This window comes from Leucoraja erinacea, chromosome 23 (genome assembly GCF_028641065.1).
Source record: "Leucoraja erinacea ecotype New England chromosome 23, Leri_hhj_1, whole genome shotgun sequence".
Classification (NCBI taxonomy): domain Eukaryota; kingdom Metazoa; phylum Chordata; class Chondrichthyes; order Rajiformes; family Rajidae; genus Leucoraja; species Leucoraja erinaceus.
The window spans coordinates 3,116,304-3,136,305 of record NC_073399.1 but is presented as its reverse complement, the minus strand read 5'-3'; the positions used below and the strand labels follow the sequence as shown (position 1 = coordinate 3,136,305).

At 45.5% G+C, this 20,002-nt stretch overlaps 1 protein-coding gene across 4 annotated transcripts in view; it reads right to left on the bottom strand.

The window, feature by feature from the left end:
* The window catches only part of b3gntl1 (UDP-GlcNAc:betaGal beta-1,3-N-acetylglucosaminyltransferase-like 1), a 231,925-nt gene that overhangs the window by 81,657 nt on the left and 130,266 nt on the right, over window positions 1-20,002 (bottom strand). For all 4 annotated transcript variants that reach the window (XM_055653669.1, XM_055653671.1, XM_055653668.1 and 1 more), the window contains exons 7-8: window positions 3,384-3,479; window positions 1,044-1,168 (exon numbers count right to left, since the gene is read on the bottom strand). In XM_055653669.1, the coding sequence (XP_055509644.1) occupies window positions 1,044-1,168; window positions 3,384-3,479 (221 nt within the window). The remainder of the gene's footprint in view (window positions 1-1,043; window positions 1,169-3,383; window positions 3,480-20,002) is intronic.

Sequence of the window (20,002 nt, the reverse complement as noted above, 5' to 3'; positions counted from 1 at the left end):
CTATGTGGGGGAGGGGGGCAGGGTAAGGGGGAAACCGTCTCCAAGTCTCTTCCTGGCGGGGACGTGACTATTTCTCCAAGTCGCGTCCTCGCCCCCCACCTCCACCTCGCGGCCTACCAGCTGGATCGGAGCGGCCTTTCCTGCCGTGGACCGGGATCCGGACCAGGGCTGCTACAGCGGCGGCGTAGCGCTGGAGTCACCGCGGAGCGGGCGATACCTACCTGGGTCGCCGTTTGGACCTCCGGAGCGTTGGGCCGTTGCTCCAACATCGTGGAGCTCTGGTGCAGAGAGCTTCCAACGCGGGCGGCGCTGAACAACAGTCCGGGGGCGCCTTGCAGAGCGCCTACAGCAGCAGTCTCCATCCGGCGCGGCCTGCGGACTTTGGAAGCCGCAGACTCCGGTAGGAGGGGGCCGACTCTGGTGTCCACGCCGCTGAGGACGTCCCGCAGCCCCGACGTCAGACTGGTATCATCCCGGCGAGTGGTCCTGGTCCTCGGGCCGCCCGTAGCTGCAACTGCGGAGGGCTTGGGGTGACCCTGACCACGGGGAACAGTGGAGGAAGAAGACTGACTTTGGTGCCTTCCCACACAGTGAGAAACTTTGGTTCTGCTGTGTGGGGATGTTTTGTGTTGAATTCTATAGTGTGTTGAGTCCTGTTTATTTTTATTGTATGGCTGTATGGGAATTCATTTCACTGTGCCATCTGGCACACGTGACAATTAAATTTATCTTGTATCTTGTATCTTGTATCTTGTAACTCCATACAGACTGCAAGGCCAGGATCGAACCTAGGTCTTTGGTGTGAGGCAGCAGCCCCTTCTTCACACTACATCTCTCAGACACAAGGCAATCAGAAGGACCACAACAGCATGACTGACCTACTAGTTCAATGAGCAACTGCTCACTGTTCAGTTTGACAGCATTCCAGTTTTCTTAAGGCAGGCAGGCAGTTCCCTACATTTTTGAAATGATAAAAGCTCAGAGCAATATCCAGGATCAAATAAGTCATTTTGACTGAAAAATAAGTTGCAGTGAAGACTTACTCTAAAACGGCATGTGTTGCAGCCTCTGAGTGGTAGCGATAGACCAGCAGACAGCGATCCACTCGAGACATGCCTCCTCCCTTGCGAATAACTTCATAGAAGAACAGCAAATCTTCCGGGACACCCTGAGAGAAATTGATTAGAGACAGATTAGCTACTGAATATGAGCATCTAGTTTACTGGGGGAAACTTAAACATTTAACTATGAGAGGTACACAAAATTGCTGGAGAAACTCAGCGGGTGCAGCAGCATCTATGGAGCGAAGGAAATAGGCGACGTTTCGGGCCGAAACCCTTCTTCAGTCTGATTAGGAGTAACTGATTACCTCAGTGGTTGGTCCTTTAACCAGTTTCCTCCATCAAGCCACTGATAGGAACCTAATTTGTAGAGCAGGTTCCTTTTTCTTTTGTAGTCCTTAAGTAAGGTTCAGAACTGTTGATGATCAGCACTTCCTGCTGCATTTCTGACCATTTGCCGTGCAAGACTTTTCTAAGCAGCGTGGTCGTTATCGCGACTTTTTTGGGGTTTTTTTTTAGTGTGTCCAAATGTTTGGACACACTAAAGTGTCTCTGAGTGTCTCTCGGTGTGTCTTGTGTGGGGGATGGCGAGGGGAGGAAAGAGGGGAACCGCTTTCAGCGCCTCCTCGATGGAGAGGCGACTTTTTCCATGTCACCTCCCTCGCGGCCTAATGGATTGGAGCGGCCTTTCCCGGAGTCGGGCCCGGAGTTTCAGCAGCGGGCGCAGCGTGGACTTTTCCATCACAGAGCAGGCTAACCCTTGCTGGGGTCGCCAGAGAGGAGTGCTCCGATCACTGCCCCGCGGACTGTTACATCCTGAAGTCACGGTCTGCGGAGCTCGCGGGGGCTAGTTTCAGGACCTCCAAGCCGCGGAGTGTGTTCGACATCCCGACGTCGGAGTCTGGATCAACCCGATGAGAGGGCCTACACATCGAACTGTTCGTAGCGGCGACTACGGAGGGTTTATGGCCCTGACCACGGGTGAAAAAGGAGGACTGACTGAACTTTGTGCCTTCCACCACAGTGAAGAATGCTGTGGTGGATGTTTGTGTTAAATCTTATTGTGTATTGTGTGTTCTTTTTAAGTGTATCGCTGCTGGCAAATTCATTTCACTGCACCTTCGGGTGTATGTGACGAATAAAATTGACTTTGACTTTGACTTTACCCCAATTAAGAGAAATAATTGTTGTCTGTGTGGGAAACTCAGGCTCAGGTGACACTAACAGAAAGGATGACTTTCTGTACAAACAATTGCTGATCCATTCTCTCGACAAATTGACTTTGATTCCAGCAAGCACGGACTGCAATGATAATGGAAATGCAACACTGATAGTGTTCCTTCCCTCTTTTCCATCACGGCATGTGCTGTATCTCAGCAGCCCTGACACTTGGAGCAAGGTCTACAACTCCTCATTCATAGCCCTTGCAATCTGTCCAGATGCACATCAATTACTGCCCGTTTCTGTTCACTTCAAAGTGCCGGCAACTCCTCTTCAACCAGGATCGCATTTAATGTTAAAAAAAAAAATTCTTTGAGAGAAAATTTATGTTGGTATTCAATCCTCTTGAAGCATGACATTAATGAATCTCAACAGTACTCCAGAGCCATTAGCTGAAACATTGAGTAAGTGGGTACTGTGGATCAGACATTCAATGGTTTCTATCAAATTTGAGTGTTTTAATGGGGGATTCTTACTATCAAAGGTCATGCTGCTTTGGAATGAAGAAAAGAAAAGCACTTCATACAAAGGGTGGTGGGTGTATGGAACAAGCTGCCAGAGGAGATAGGCTGCAACGTTTAAGAAGCAGTTAGACAGGTACATGGATAGGACAGGTTTGGAGGGATATGAACCAAACACAGGAAGGTGGGATTAGTGTAGATGGGCCATCTTGGTAGGTGTGGGCAAGTTGGGCCAAAGGGCCTGTTTCCACACTGTATCACTCTTTGGCTTCAATAAACTAAATCCCACCTTTACTGTCATTCCCATTATTCAAACAAGTAAAGTCGTGGTTCCCATGTCAGATCCTCAAATGGACCATCAGATGCATACGCCACAGGTGAGAAATATATACAATTTTGGACTCTGTCACTGTACTCTGTGAGGAGCTTAACATTGAAACTCATACATGAAACACTGGAAACACCTGACAACACCCTCAGGAAGTCCATGTTCATGCAGAAAGTTTAAAGTTGCCATGATAGAGGTGATAGGGGGGAAAAAGTTGATGGTAATGCAGACTTTGTTTCGGATACAAGAACGGTGAAAAAATACGTTTAATCTTTCCTTGCGTTTTATTGTGACAGGACCTGCAGTACTCACTTTTCCACTTTCGTCAAACTTCCCAACGGAGTCCAACCATTGTCGAGAGCAGAACCATGTTGGCATGATGACGGTGGGGCCGTGAGACGTGAAGACCTACGATGAAGAGAGTGAGATTCGATGAAATATCATACTGTCTACATCACGGAACCAGGCTTGTATTTTACCATTTCACCCCTCATAGGAACTAGAGCGTGGACTGGACTTAGAAAATGGCGCCCAAACATGGCGACTCTTGCGCGCGGGCCCAGTAGACTATTTCTGTAGGTACACAAAAAATGCTGGAGAAACTCAGCGAGTGCAGCAGCATCTATGGAGCGAAGGAAATAGGCAACGTTTCGGGGCGAAACTCAAAGGAAATAGGCAACGTTTCGGTCCGAAACCCATAGGGTTTCGGCCCGAAACGTTGCCTATTTCCTTCGCTCCATAGATGCTGCTGCACCCGCTGAGTTTCTCCAGCATTTTTGTGTACCTTCAATTTTCCAGCATCTGCAGTTCCTTCTTCAAGACTATTTCTGTACACTTGTTGAACAGGGATGTGCTTGGTTATGGGAATACTGTACTGGCATACATGTGGGGAAAACAAAATCACTGTCCTTTAGAACCATTGAACCATTACTAAAACTTATTAGAAGTACTTACGAGAAGTGACCATCTTCTGCTCCTTTACGTTTAAAACTCATATGTTCCGCAACTTCTAATATCACACATTCACACCTCAGAATTGGATTCATTATTTGCTGCTCTGCTGCAGCTCACTGAATTATTTAGCCTCTACTGCAATGCTCTTGCCCAAAGGGTAACTCCCTGGTCTAACTGCCTTCCTTTTTCTGGTCCCCACAACCTCTTCCTTCACATCCATCCAGGGACCAGGAGAGACAGGGGTTCACAGGCACCTCCTTTAATCTCAACTCCTGCGTTTGGTGCTCCCGATGCGGTACCAAGCGTAGACGAGGCAAATGTTTAGTCAAATAACCATATAACAATTACAGCACGGAAACAGGCCATCTCGACCCTTCTAGTCCGTGCCGAACACATAATCTCCCCTAGTCCCATATACCTGCGCTCAGACCATAACCTTCCATTCCCTTCCCGTCCATATAACTATCCAATTTATTTTTAAATGATAAAAACGAACCTGCCTCCACCACCTTCACTGGAAGCTCATTCCACACAGCCACCACTCTCTGAGTAAAGAAGTTCCCCCTCATGTTACCCCTAAACTTCAGTCCCTTCATTCTCAAGTCATGTCCCCTTGTTTGAATCTTCCCTACTCTCAGTGGGAAAAGCTTTTCCACGTCAACTCTGTCTATCCCTCTCATCATTTAAAAAACCTCTATCAAGTCCCCCCTTAACCTTCTACTCTCCAAAGAATAAAGCCCTAACTTGTTCAACCTTTCTCTGTAACTTAGTTGCTGAAACCCAGGCAACATTCTAGTAAATCTCCTCTGTACTCTCTCTATTTTGTTGACATCCTTCCTATAATTAGGCGACCAAAATTGTACTGGAGACTACATTCTTCAATACTTTATGCTCGGTCTGACAAGACTTACTTGAACTCCTGGTTGCCAACTCCCCTTCTCATCCCCATACTCCCCAACCTGTTATGGGCCTCCTCCATTGCCAAAGTGAAGCCACATCCACACTGGAGGAACAGCATCTCATATTACTCTGGACAACCCCATAACCCCATTCCTCCCACTATCCCGTCCCTCTTTCCCCTTCCCCCTGCCATAGGCCACTTCCCTTCCCGGGGCCTCATAATCATGCCTTTCTCCTCCTTATCTCACAGCCTTTTGTCTCCTTTTCAACTCAAGCCCTTATCCACCCATCTACCAATCCCCCATCACTTGTATCCACCTGTCACTTGCCTGTCCATGTCCTGTCCCCACCTCTCTTCCAGCTTTCACCATCCTACTACAACCACTGTCCCGACCCAAAACGTCACCTATCCATGTTTTCCAGAGATGCTGCCTGCCCCAGCAGTTTACTCCAGCACCTTATTGTTTTTGCTCAAGATTCCAGCATCTGCGGTTCCTTGCGTCTTCTTTTCTTAGGAACATAGAAAATAGGTGCAGGAGGAGGCCATTTGGCCCTTCAAGCCAGTACCGATGTTCATTGTGATCATGGCTGAACATCCACAATCAGTGCCTGCCTTCTCCCCATACCCCTTGATTCCGCTAACCACTTCATATCAGTTTATGGACTAACCTGATTGTAGACAAATCTTCCAATTAGCTTGTGCCTAGACTATGACTGGCCATGTAGGCAGCAGAAACCCCACTTTGTAAATCCAAATGATTACAACAAAGTATTTCTGCCAATTGTTACCAATCACTGTTTATTATTTACATCCCTGACAGCTCCTATTAATGTGTAATCATGTCAGAATGGCTCCTTAGCTGATTCTTCATTTCTTAGTGCAATAAATGTTTTAAAGCCAATACATCACTGCTACCGCTGTTGTGTTTGATATCAGTGATTAGACTTGAAACCCGCCTGAGGTCTAAATTCCACAACTACTCAACCGATTAAAATAAAAACACAGTTCCAACTCTTCTTTCCCATTACCTTCTTTTCAAAATTAATTTGTTTAACTAGTCAGTGTCGATAGCTCCATCAATGTACTCAACTGAAAGGAAAGGCTGAGTCCTTCGATGAGTAGTGTGCTGGAGGTACGGACAATACCCTAGTAGATAGATATATAGATATGCCATTTATTATCACTATACATGTACAGTGAAACTGAAAGCTGCTCGTACTCAGTGCATACATACAATTTAGCACAAAAAACAAGAAACAGAAAAAACAAAAAACAGAAGGGAGATGGGGGGGGGGGGGGGGGGGGGATAAGTGCACAAATTCTGCGGCGCTACATACATATATACATATATACAGATGGAAGTCCGTGTTGGGCGGTGTAGTCAGTGCATGTGTGAATTTGAGTTTATAGTAGATATAATTCTCGGAAAGCAACTATTCCTGAGTCTGTTTGTCAAATAGTGCGTACATCCACAATATTTCAACAGTTCAATTCAATTCAACTTTAATGTCATCGCACAAATACAAGTATCAGTACAACGAAATGAAGTTTTGTGTCAGTCCGTAGTAGTTGTACATAAAGAAAAACAAAAAAAATAGAAAGAGGGAAGATACAGAATAATCAGGAAATACAGAATGATTAAACAATGGGGACGGAGGGACCAGAGAAATCTATCGTCGGGACTCCGAGTTCAGCAATGTGATTGTGTTGTTATAGAAGCTTTTCCTCATCCTACTAGTACGTGACCTGAGGCTCCTGTACCGCCTCCCTGATGGGAGGAGGGCAAACAGTCCATGGTTGGGGTGTGAGGGGTCTTTGATGATCTTCCCATTTTGCCATGACATATCCATGATTAACCAAGATTTCACGAATAATCAATTCTGTGCGTCCGGGATCTAATAAGTTTTTACTTTTAGTTTTGGTTAGTTTAGTTTGTTGAGGATAAAAAATTGGTCTTTATATGTTGCCCTCGTTTGTACAACACACGTTTTACTTTACAATAACTCCATTTGAGAAAACAATGAGCAAAGTGCATCACGGACTGCGACTTCGCACTCTGCACCTTCTGCCAATGATACATGTTTCAAATCTTGAACTATGACAAAAATTAAGCTATAACCAATTAGTGAAGAACTAGGCAGGATTGTTTGTAAGATGTTCGCACTTTGCCAAATCACTGCCAACAATTATAACTTGGTTCCCCCACAGTCTTAGTCTTTTGGAGCTGTCCTATTCCCACCTTACAACATTTCTTTCTTTGCTTTTTTTTAATCAAAAAATGTATTCAATTATTAAAAATAATATTTACAATACAATAAAACATAACAGAGCCCACCACCATAATACAAAGCAAAGCAATATACTAAATAAACTATGATACAACTATGTTGTAATGCTTGTCAAGGATGTATTTGACCCCCCCCCCGCGGTGCCCAGCGGTCCCGGAAATCCCCCAGGGTACCCGTAGACAACATGTAGTCCCTCTCTACCACCCGGGCACGTATGTGAACCCGGAGAAGGGGGAGGAAACCGGCTCGGGCAGAGCCCTCTGGTGCCGTGACTCGCTGATGGCCAGCTTGGCCAGCACTTACAACATTTCTTGGCATGTACATAGAACCCAGAACAGTACAGGGTCAGGCAGCATCTCTGGAGAAAATGAATAGGTGGCGTTTCGGGTCGAGACCCTTCTTCAGACTGAAGGGCCTCGACCCGAAACATCACCCGTTCCTTTTCTCCAGAGATGCTGTTTGACCCGCTGAGTCACTCCAGCATTTTGTGTCTGTCTTCGGTTTAAACCGGCATCTGCAGTTCCTTCCTACATGGAACAGTGGAGCGCAGGCACAGGCTCTTCGGCCCACAATGTCTGTGCCAGACATGGTGCCAAGTTCAACAAATCTCCTCTGCCCACAAGTGATCCATATCCCTCCATGGTTGAGCTAGAAAATATATTTCATTTTCTTTTCATTCTGGTGACCTTACGATATCCAGCACTCGGATTTGGAAGTCAGGCTACTTGAAACAAATAGGCCACATTTTAGTCACAGGTCATAAAACTATCCCTGAAATTGTGGTTTCAGCTTATTTTCTTGGTAAACCCATGAAGGCTACTTCAGAGTGTGGTTGCCTGTGTCAAAAGTTATTCCATTAAGTTACAATACACCAGAGCCTTTGTTTAAAGCGGTTTCTACAACTGCATTGAAGGAATGCCACTGTGAAGGAGCTCTAAAAGTGGTTTTATCTTCTACTGTGGACATAAGTCACATCTGTAGCCAAGAAACTTCACCCAATGTCACAACATTACGCTGCTTATAGCACAGAAAAATCATGGCACACTTCCACTGTGCTACCTACATTAGCACAGAAGCAAAGAAATACGTTGAATTCCTTCCGAGACACCTGACCATCTGATAAACTAGACTGTCAATTCTCTCACATTAAGTTAATTCAAGTCAGGTCGTATTGTATTGTCAAATGCACAGGTGCAGAGGTAGGTACAGGTACAATGAACAACGTGCTTGCAGCAGCATCACACGCACATAGATTCAGACAACACCTGAAGCCATAAATTATACATCAACTCGACCCAACAGTGAAGAGATAAAGACCATGCAAAAAGCAAGACATTTGTGTCAAACATAATCAGAGAACAAGTCCACAGTTGTGTAAGACGTGGCCCATTGTTTTTCATCGCCAGAATAGGATTTGGTCTGTGCAAGTTGGGTCAGAGGCTGTAACTTAAAATCGTGTTCCATTCCCTGGCAGTTCATCATTCTTCATTAAGTTTAGAAAAATAAACATGAGAAGTCGTTGTGAAAAGTGATTATTGGTAGTGTTTTACCATCGTCACTTGCACCGAGATACATTAAAAAACTATTTTGCATGCTATCCAGTCAAATCAAATCAGTCCATCAGGTATTGCTAAAGAGGAAATAAACTAAACATTGCAGTCTATGCACTGAGTTTACACCCAGAGCTCTTGATGCTGTCACTGAGTGGAAAATTAAATGGATTCTGTCACAAATAAAGAATGAGTGTGTTTTAAAGCATGTCCATTTTTGAGATAGCTTGCAATCCCATTGCATAGCATAACTTGCTCAAGGACACCTCCAGAAACATCAGGTTGGAATTGCTCAGCAATCTGTCAGCATTTACCCCGACAAAGCCAATTCACACTGAAACTCCTGCCTGATTAACTCAATCCAAAGCCACAACAGTAAGTGGGAGACAGAAGCAATGTCTTTGTTCATGACTCCGGCTGTACAAAGATATCATTGTGTTAATCACAAGAAAGATGCTGAAATGTTTCCAAACAGCCAACTCATGTCATAACTGTGTCTTTGTGTGTGGACAAGTCAAACATTGTTGGAATAACCATGTGAATTACAGCAATACTCAGCGACATGAGCACAAGATCCTAATTATCTTGTTTAATCAAAGTAATACATCTGGTTTGTACCATAACATTAATATGGGCATCCTAATGTTACAGTCTGAATCTGATCCCAGGAAGCCACAGAGGTGAGGACTTAGACCAAAACAACCTTTCAGTAGATCTAAGTTGCTTCAGCTATAGATTCAATTTTCACCTCCCTGCTGTCATTTTGTTCGGTAGCAGTAGCTCTCTCAGAGACTTGCTCATAAGGAGCTAAAGGCTCTCATATGTGTGGAGGTGAGGGTGGAACAGCAAACAGAGCTGCCGCCTTACACCTTCAGTGACTGGACTCCATCCGGACCACCAATGCTGTGTGTGCGGAGTTTGCAGGTTCTCCCAGTTTGCAGGTTCTTCCTCTGCGTGCTCTGGTTTTCTCCCATATCGCACCTCTCTTCCAACCTTCGCCCTCTTTCGGCAATCAGTCTGAAGAAAGGTCACGACCAGTGACATCGCCTAGTCATGTTCTTCGGAGATGTTGCCTGACCCGCTGAGTTACTCCAGCATTTTGTGTTTCTTGCTGGTATGGGCGTTAGGTAAATTGGCCGCTGTACACAGCTCCCATTGTGTAGGTGAGGCGTAGGCTCTGGGGAAGTTGATAGGAATGTGGGGAGAATTAGAAAAGCGTGTTCGTTAAAATGGGTGATTGGTGTGAACATCTGCATCCTTGCTCCAGGACTCTGAACGAACATGGCTGCTGAACAAGAATGGAACGGGGCTGCACTGAAAGCCACTGGAGAAAGTGCTTTCACGGGACTGCAATCCAATTCTAGTTCTTTGTCCCAAGGTTGTTTTCACAGATGTGGTGAACAAAGAGGATGCTCCGTATTTCTTATTATTTTCGAACGGATCCCTTTGATGCTTCAGGGGGCTGGTACTTAGGCTGCTGGGATTAAGAAGGGCTGCTAGTTGCCAGTATAGGAATCTGGAAAGAAATGTGCTCCCAAACAACAAGCAACAATGTTGTATGGTGCTTGAGAATGGCCTCTGCAAGCCTGGGCTAAACTGGTGACAATAGGAATAAGGGCATACAGTACCCAGCACAAAGGAAGATAGTTGTGGTAGAAGGGCACAGTGCCAGAGTAACTCAGCGGGTCAGGCAGCATTCCTGATGTACATGGACAGACTATGCTTCGGGTCAGGACCCTTACTCCTTGATCTCCAGGGATGCTGCCTGACCCACTAAGTTACTCCAGCACTTTGTGTCCTTCACTGTAAACCAACATCTGCAGTTCCTTGGTTACACAAAAAAGCTGGAGAAACTCAGCGGGTGCAGCAGCATCTATGGAGCGAGGGAGATAGGCAACGTTTCGGGCCGAAACCCTTCTTCAGACTGATCGGGGGCGGGGGTGGGTGGGGACAAGAAAGGGAAAAGGAGGAGTAGCCAGAAGGCTGGGGGATGGGAGGAGACAGCAGGGGGGCTAAGGAAGGGGAGGAGACAGCAAGGACTAACAAAATTGGGAGAATTCGATGTTCATGCCCCCGGGATGCAGACTCCCCAAACGGAATATGAGGTGCTGTTCCTCCAATTTCCGGTGCTGCTCGCTGTGGCCATGGAGGAGACCCAGGACAGAGAGGTCGGAGACGGAGTGGGAGGGGGAGTTGAAGTGCTGAGCCACCGGGAGGTCAGCTTGGTTATTGCGGACCGAGCGGAGGTGTTCGGCGAAACGATCGCCCAACCTCCGCTTGGTCTCACCGATATAGATCTGCTGACATCTAGAGCAGCGGACGCAATAGATGAGGTTGGAAGAGATGCAGGTAAACCTCTGTCGCACCTGGAACGATTGCTTGGGTCCTTGAACGGAGTCGAGGGGGGAGGTAAAGGGACAAGTGTTGCATCTCTTGCGGTTGCATCTTAATCTTAAACATCTGCACATCTTAAACATCTGCAGTTCCTTGTTTATACACGATATTTATGGGTTACTGAATGTCGATCATCTATGCGGGAGTTCCTCAGGGAAGTGCACTAGGTCCAACCATTTTTGTCTACGAATAGTGTATTCCTTGTTTATCTTGAGCAACTAAGCAGGTCCACCACCAATTTCCAAGTGATTGATGATCCGGCACCTGCTTTAATCTGGTCAAAATTACTAGAATGCAATTGAAATCTCCTCCCCCCCCCTCCCCGCCGGAAGTCCTCCCAAAAAATATGGCGCCTAGGCCGGGTTCGGCGGCTGATCTCTTCCTCATCCAGACTTCCGTGACAGATTGGTGGGTTTAATTCGATCGACCCAACGGACGGTTCGACTACCCCGACTGCGGGAGAATAAAGAGGGAAGAAGATTGGACTTTATTGCCTTCCATCACAGTGAAGAAAGTGGGGAATCCACTGTGGTGGATGTTTATGCTAAGTTTTATGTCGTTGTTGCTTTTTTTTCAGTTTGGCGGTGACTGTGTGGGTTTTCTCCAGGCGCTCCAGTTTCCTCCCAAACTCCAAAGACGTGCAGGTTTGTAGTTTAATTGGTGTTGGTAAAGATTGTAAATTGTCCTTGGTGTGTCGGATAGTGTTAGTGTGCGGGGGTGATCGCTGGTCGGCGTGGACTTGGTGGGCCGAGGGGCCTGTTTCTGCACGTATCTCGAAACTAAACTAAACTAAAAAGATCTTCCGCTGGCGAGTGTTCCTATGTCATTGTTATAAAGTGTGAGGCTGGATTTAAGATCAGCAAAACATAAAGAAATCACGTTGAACCAAAATACACAGCTTGAATCTCTTAAGTGTATGAGGTGACTTCAATTGTTATTGTTGGTTGAAGATCGATGTCAACATTATTATTGGCTTCACCAAGTGAATTACTGTGGTGGATGGGCATGAGCAGAAGATAGACTTGCATACTTGGCAAATGTATTAGCAATCTGGTCACAAGGAACAGCATACAGTATACTGGAACCATGAACAAAACATAACATGTTTGAGTAACTCAATGTGTCAGGCGGCTTCTGTGGAGGGGATGGGTGATCATATTTTTAAATGTTTCTTTTTTAATGGTATACACTGCTTCCCTTGCCAAAACAGCTCAAAGATTTATAGGTTGAAATCTGCTGTGCTGGTTTGTAATTTAAAAGAACCAATATTGTGGTGAGTGTGTACAACAGGTAGCTAATCCTCCAACAGATGTTAAGTGTAGGTGACCAATTTTCCTCTAATTGTGATTTCCCCCTAATTCAGCAACACAACAATAGCATAAGATTCAGATTCAGATTCAGATTCAATTTTAATTGTCATTGTCAGTGTACAGTACAGAGACAACGAAATGCATTTAGCATCTCCATTGAAGAGCGACATAGCAAACGATTTGAATAAATAATAATAAGTGTCCGGGGGGGGGGGGGGGGGGGGTGGTGATTGGCAGTCACCGAGGTACGTTGTTGAGTAGAGTGACAGCCGCCGGAAAGAAGCTGTTCCTCGACCTGCTGGTTCGGCAACGGAGAGACCTGTAGCGCCTCCCGGATGGCAGGAGGGTAAACAGTCCATGGTTGGGGTGAGAGCAGTCCTTGGCGATGCTGAGCGCCCTCCGCAGACAGCGCTTGCTTTGGACAGACTCAATGGAGGGGAGCGAGGAACCGGTGATGCGTTGGGCAATAAAGTAACTATATGGTGAAGGGAGACACAAAAAGCTGGAGTAACTCAGCGGGACAGGCAGCATCTCTGGAGAGAAGGAATGGGTGACGTTTCGGGTCGAGACTATATAGTGAAACTGCTTGCATATAAATCTTAAGTATTCTACTACTGAACATAGTACAAAGGGGAAGAATCAAAGGGCTCCAGATGCTGGTTAATATACAAAACGGCACAAAGTGCTGGAGTAACTCAGCAGGTCAGGCACCATCTTTGGAGAACATTGAGAGGTGATGCTTCAAGGAAAGACCTTTCCGAAGAATGGTCACCCTCAACGTCACCTCTCCATGCTGCCTCATCTGCTGAGTTACTCCAGCACTTTGTACAAAGAGGGACCCTGATACAGCTGGTTAATCTTTAAAATATGGATGGATAAATTATAATTGTTTCTCCAAATTCCAACCGCAGTTACAAAATGTTGAACAAGAATAAATCCCTGGAGATAAAGTGGATTTCCAATTAAGGACAGCACATGAGAATTACTCATCTGTACCAATATCTAGAAACAGGCTGAGGGTATGTGCTTGAAAATACACAGCTCATTAAGGAAGAGTCAAACCAAGTGAGGTCACTGTCGATTTGACACAATGTGGTTTTAATAAAATAATTACAGAACCCTTTGGAAACAAAGCCGAACTATTCGTTCTTGTTTAAACACGAGGACGAGTTTGAGTAGAGGGCATATGTCTGTCTGGCACAGTGGGAGATATAGAAACATAGAAAATAGGTGCAGGAGTAGAGGCCATTCGGCCCTTCGAGTCTGCACCGCCATTCAATATGATCATGGCTGATCATCCAACTCAGTATCTTGTACCTGCCTTCTCTCCATAGCCCCCTGATCCCTTTAGCTACAAGGGCCACATCTAACTCCCTCTTAAATATAGCCAATGAACTGTGGCCTCAACTACCTTCCGTGGCAGAGAATTCCAGAGATCCACCACTCTCTGTGTGAAAAATGTTTTCCTCATCTCGGTCCTAAAAGATTTTTCTGCAAATCTCTGGCTTTCTGTCCTAAAGTCAGTAAATTTCAATTTGAAGCAGCATTAAATCCTGAACAATTCTGCGTGGTGAAAGAACGCCATTGCACCATTTATTTGCTCGGACCGTTACTCTGTCCTGGGGTCACATTGTAAACAGCACACAGCCAGCCTGATAAAAGCCTGCTCTAATGAAACCAGGCCTAGTGTCTCCTTATCTTCACCACTGTTTGTTCCTGCTGTTCCATTCCTGTTTGCCCATGTGCACAATCTCAAAGTGAGTCAGAAGTGTTTACCATCAATCAATGGAGTGTTAGAAACGGATAAATCCTTGTTTAAACTGGGTCTCCCTTAAAAATAACAAATGTGAATGGGTCAAATTCTCGGTGTCATCTACCTTTTAGCTCGTGAAGAAGTGAAAAACAAAGGCATTGAAGGACTTTACAATCTAGGGGCATGAAGGCCATCATTTACTGTAATCAAGCAAGCGATACAACTGTGCTCTGCTCAGCCCCTAAGCCACTACAATATTTAGCTCACTTTATTTTTCATAGCAATCAGTGCATTGTAATAAACTGCTGTATCGGAGCTAAGGAGATAAAGGTGGTCAAAGAGAAATTCAAGGGTGTTTATTGTCAAATGTGGACAATGACATTCTTACTTGTAGCAGCACAATTTCAATAACAATCCTGATTAATAGACCAAGATAACTATCAGCTAATAAAACGCTACACCACAGAATAAGATACCCTGGTTTAACTGATGTATAAAATAAAATAGCTATTATAGGATGAACCTTGGAAAATGAAAGACTATTTAGCCCATTCTATTCTTCAAAGTGATCCCTAATTTCAGATACCTATATTTTTTCATATATACCTTAATACTTTAGATGTACAAAAATTTGACAAATTCAGATTCAAAATTAATCTTTCGCCCTCACTTCAATTGCCTTTTTCAGAAGAGAGCTCCAGCCTTCTATTGTCTGCTTGCGTGGAAATGTTTCTATTGTACGCCTGAGAATCCTGGCTCTAACTTTCAAACTATACTTCCCCCCCCCCCCCCCACACACACCCCCGTGCGCACACACACACACACACACACACACACACACACACACACACACACACACACACACACACACACACACACACACACACACACACACACACACACACACACACACACACACACACACACACACACACACACACACACCTCTCCATCCTCGTCTCCTCAGTATTAGATACCTTAACAACAAGAAATAATCACTGGTATACAAAAAAGCTGGAGAAACTCAGCGGGTGCAGCAGCATCTATGGAGCGAAAGAAATAGGCAACGTTTCGGGCCGAAACCCTTCTTCAGTCTTCAGTAAAGAAAGATAAGTGTTATGATACTATTCTGATCTGAGTCAATAACACAGGCCAATGCTTATCCTGCATATGATAGACACAAAACGCTGGAGTAACTCAGCGAATCAGGCAGCATCTCTGGAGAAAAGGAATAGGCGACACCTTGGGTTGAGGCCCTTCTTCAGACTGAAGGATCTCGACCCAAAAAGTCATGTATTCCGTTTCTAAGAGATGCTGTCTGGCACAAGCAGTTACTCCAGTTTTTTGTGTCTATCTTTGGTTTAAACCAGCATCAGCAGTTCATTGCTACACATTACGTAATGCAGATGATATTTGTCTTTCCCTAATCCTCCCAATTTTCTTTAGAACGCCTTTATGTGTTTTTAGTCCCCACGCCTTCAGTTTACCAGAACGTGATTAGTTTCTGTCTACAAAGAAGACTGGAAATACAGGATCAGTCACTACGCTGTTCCTTCATGTTTGAATAATAAGACAATGGATGGCACACACTGTCATGTGCTGTTCCTTTCATAGTCAAATTACATTGCAGATCGCTGGGCCAATTTGGGAAAGCATTTCCAATTGAAAAGATTCACAGAAAATCATAAATCATCAGAGATACAGTGTGGAAACAGGCCCTTCGGCCCAACTCACCCACACCGGCCAACAATGTCCCAGCTACACTAGTCCCACTTGCCTGCGCTTGGTCCATATCCCCCCAAACCTGTCCTATCCTGTGTGCCTGTCCAACGTTTGGGATAGTCCCAGTCTCAACTACCTCCTCTGGCAGCTTGTTCCATACACCCACCACCCCTTGTACGAAAAAGTTACCCCTCGGATTCCTGTTAAATCCTGTGGAGTCCATAATGGCCCATTGTTGGCTGAGGAAGATTGGTCAAGATATGCCTTGAGAATGAGTCCCCAAATATTATAGGTGTTAGGGTTATATGTGTTATGTGGATGGGTAGAGACAAGTACAGTAGGGTTGTTTATAATGTATTCATTGTTGGGGATCTGGGCACTGTTGGTAAGGCCAGCATTTATTGTCCATCCCTGATTGAGAAGAAGGTAGCCAGCTTCCTTCGTAAACTGCTGCAGAGTTTCTAATGAAGTTGCCTGTCCCTGTAACTGTTGCTGTAACCAACACTAGCAGCCGTTCGGCCCAGTTTGCCCCTGCTGACCAAGATGCTCCCTCTACACTAGTCACACCTACCCATGTTTGGCCCACATCTTGCCAAACCTTTCCTATCCATGGACCTGTCCAGGTGTCTCTTGAATGGTGTTATGGCAGATACCTGAACGACCCACCTGGCAGCTTGTTCCACGTACCAACCACTCAGTTAAAACGTTGCTGCCCACGTTCCTATTAAATCTTTTCCTTCAATTCCAAATTCCAGATGATAAACAACATTTCATTTCCACAGCCACCATGATGGGCTTTGAAGATGGTTCACTGATGCCAGTCCAGGCTTCTGAATTAATAGTTTGGAATTGTAACTGTTATGCCACAACTGCACATTGCACATTGCAGTTGGGGCATAAATCACATCATTGTCTGTAATAAAGATTTCTGGGCCAATTTGGGAAAGCATTTCCTTTAAACTGTGCCATTTCACCTTCAAGCTATGGCCTCTAGTCTTTGCCATCTCCACCCTTGGAAAAAGCTTCTGGCTGTCCACCGTATCCATGCCTCTCATAATCTGATGTACTTCCATGAAGGAAAAAGCCCGCAGAATTATTTTTTCACTTCAAGTCCCTTTCAAATTTTCAAAGTAACCAAACTCTAAAAAAATAAAACTGGGAAAATGTCTTGCCAGCATTTCACTTGGCATGTGGTAGTGTCTAACTTTGGGTAAACGTCTGAGAAATGTCCGCCTCCAGTGTATACTGCCCAAGGGTTGTGAGTTGGACAGTGACATTCACATCTAATTAGCTTATTGTTCCGGACTATTTCCGATCAGGAGTTCCAGTTGCCCAAAGCAATTCCAGCCAGAAAATCTGAACAGGTAGACACCAGGTAGTTAATGGATGGCGCTGCTGTCTCAAGTCAAGTCAAGTCAAGTTTATTTGTCCTCCAGCTGAAATGAAAGTGGCAATGTCTGTCTGACCTCCAGCTCATAGCCCCATATCTCTGGGAAAGTGGAGGAGGCATTTTATGAAAATATTCATGACTTCAGTATTTGATTCTCCTCCGAAGTGTTACTGAGCGTGAACAAATGGGAGAGTGCTGACAGCCGGGAAAAAAAACACCCTCGCAAATTCCAAAATCCACATTGTTAAAAATGCACAGCACAAGTAGTTGCATTACAGAGAGACATACAAAGCTGGAGAAACTCAGCAGGTCAGGCAACATCTAGCTTTTTGTGTCTATCGTCAGTGTAAACCAGCATCTGCAGTTCCGTCCTACACACATTTTGTCTGCTTCACTGCAAAATCCCCTCAAGCTTTGCCTGCTTTGAAGATGTTATCCTCCTCTCTCCGACGAGAGTCCTGCAACACCCTCTCTCTTGCTGCTCCCCCTCTTACATTCATTCCTTCTCTGCACCTTTTCATATATCTTGTTTCCCTCTCCCTGAGTCTCAGTCTGAAGAAGGGTCTCGGCCTAAATCATCACCTATTCCTTTTCTCAGCAGGTCAGATGCTGTCTGACCTGCTGATTTACTCCAGCTTTTAGTGTCTATCTTCAGTGTAAACCAGTATCTGCAGTTCCTTCCTAAAGGGCCTGTCCCACTTACGTGACTTTTTCGGCGACTGCTGGCACCCGTCATGAGTTGTTACAGGTTGCCGAAAATGTTCAACATGTTGAAAAACCAGCGACGACCAGAACAAGGTACGACTCTTTGGGCGACTACTCATCACCATACGGGCTTCACCCCGTGACATGTCGCCTGTATGGTCGTGAGTCGTCTCCTCAGTCGCCCAAAGAGGCATAGCGTCTTTCTGCAACGACCTATGACGGGTGCTGGCAGTTGCCGAAAAAGTTGCGTAAGTGGGACAGCCCCATTAGTTGCACTATATCACCGGGTTATATTGAATGCTTAAAACATCATGACTTTTCCATATCCAGAGATTAGATAATTTCTTTCTGAATAAACCCCCCACTGAAATGTTCCTTAATAACTTGACACTTTCACCTGAGTGTTCCATTACTGTCTGTCACAACTGCCTACATTGTCAGAACATAATTCATTTATTTGGTCAAATGGCAATCGCACAAGGATTCACATATGAAACAAGTTTGGGCAGTTTGTTTGCACTAGTTTCTACCAGACAAACACTGTGAACATCACACAAGACCCCTTTGTTGTATGTTAATGTGTTCAAGAAGGAACTGCAGATGCTGGAAGATCGAAGGTACACAAAATTGCTGGAGAAACTCAGCGGGTGCAGCAGCATCTACATTGAGGAACAGCACCTCATATTCCGCCTGGGGACCTTGCGTCCGGATGGCATTAACATTGAATTCTCCCAGTTTTGCTAGCCCTTGCTGTCTCCTCCCCTTCCTTAACCCTCTAGCTGTCTCCTCCCACCCTCCTATCCACCCTCCTATCCACCTGCCCTCGGGCTCCTCCTCCTCCCCTTTTCCTTCCTTCTCCCCCCCCCCCCCCCATCAGTCTGAAGAAGGGTTTCGGCCCGAAACGTCGCCTATTTCCTTCGCTCCATAGATGCTGCTGCACCCGCTGAGTTTCTCCAGCAATTTTGTGTACCTTGTATGTTAATGTGCTGAATGAATGCAGCCACCTTCTGCATGATCCTACTGCTTTTTGAGGATCTGGTTACTTATGGAACAAGTTGTTAAAAGATATTAACTTTGATTAAAATTAAAAACAGCAATCATTGATGGAAGTGGGTCCTAGAACCCATTATTCACTCTGTTATGCACTGTTGGAAAAGTGCTGAAACACATTTTAAAAAAAGCACAATATATTGACTTATTGGTCGCGTATATGGGGAAACTTTTATTCTCCAACAGACAGCAATAATATATCCAACGGGATCCCACTATTGGCCACATCTTCCCACATCCACCCCTTTCTGATTTCCGCAGAGACCGCTTCTCCGCATCTCCCTGGTCAACTCGTCCCTTCCCAGCCAACACCCGCTCCCCAGGTACTTTCCCCTGCAACCGCAGGAGATGCAACACCTGTCCCTTTACCTCCCACCTCGACTCCACCCAAGGGCTCCGGAGGCCAGTATTTCCAGGTAAGGCAGAGGTTCACTTGCACCACCTCCAACCTCATCTACTGCATCCACTGTTCCAGGCGTCAATTTCTCTACATCGGTGAGACCAAGTGCAAGCTCGGCGATCGTTTTGCTGAACACCTCCGCTCAGTCCGCATTAACCAACCTGATCTCCCGGTGGCTCAGCACTTCAACTCCCCCTCCCATTCCCAATCTGACCTTTCTGTCCTGGAACTCCTCCATTGTCAGAGCGAGAATTTTCCCAGTGAAAATTGGAGGAACAGCACCTCATATTTCGCTTGGGCAGCTAACACCCCAGTGGTATGAACATTGACTTCTCTAACTTCAAATAGCCCTTGCTTTCTCTCTCTCTCCATTCCCTCCCCATTCCCAGTTCTCCCACCAGTCTTACTGTCTCCGGCTACATTCTATCTTTGTCCCGCCAACTCCCCTGACATCAGTTTGAAGAAGGGTTTTGACTTGAAACGTTACCTATTCCTTCTCTCCAGAGATGCTGCC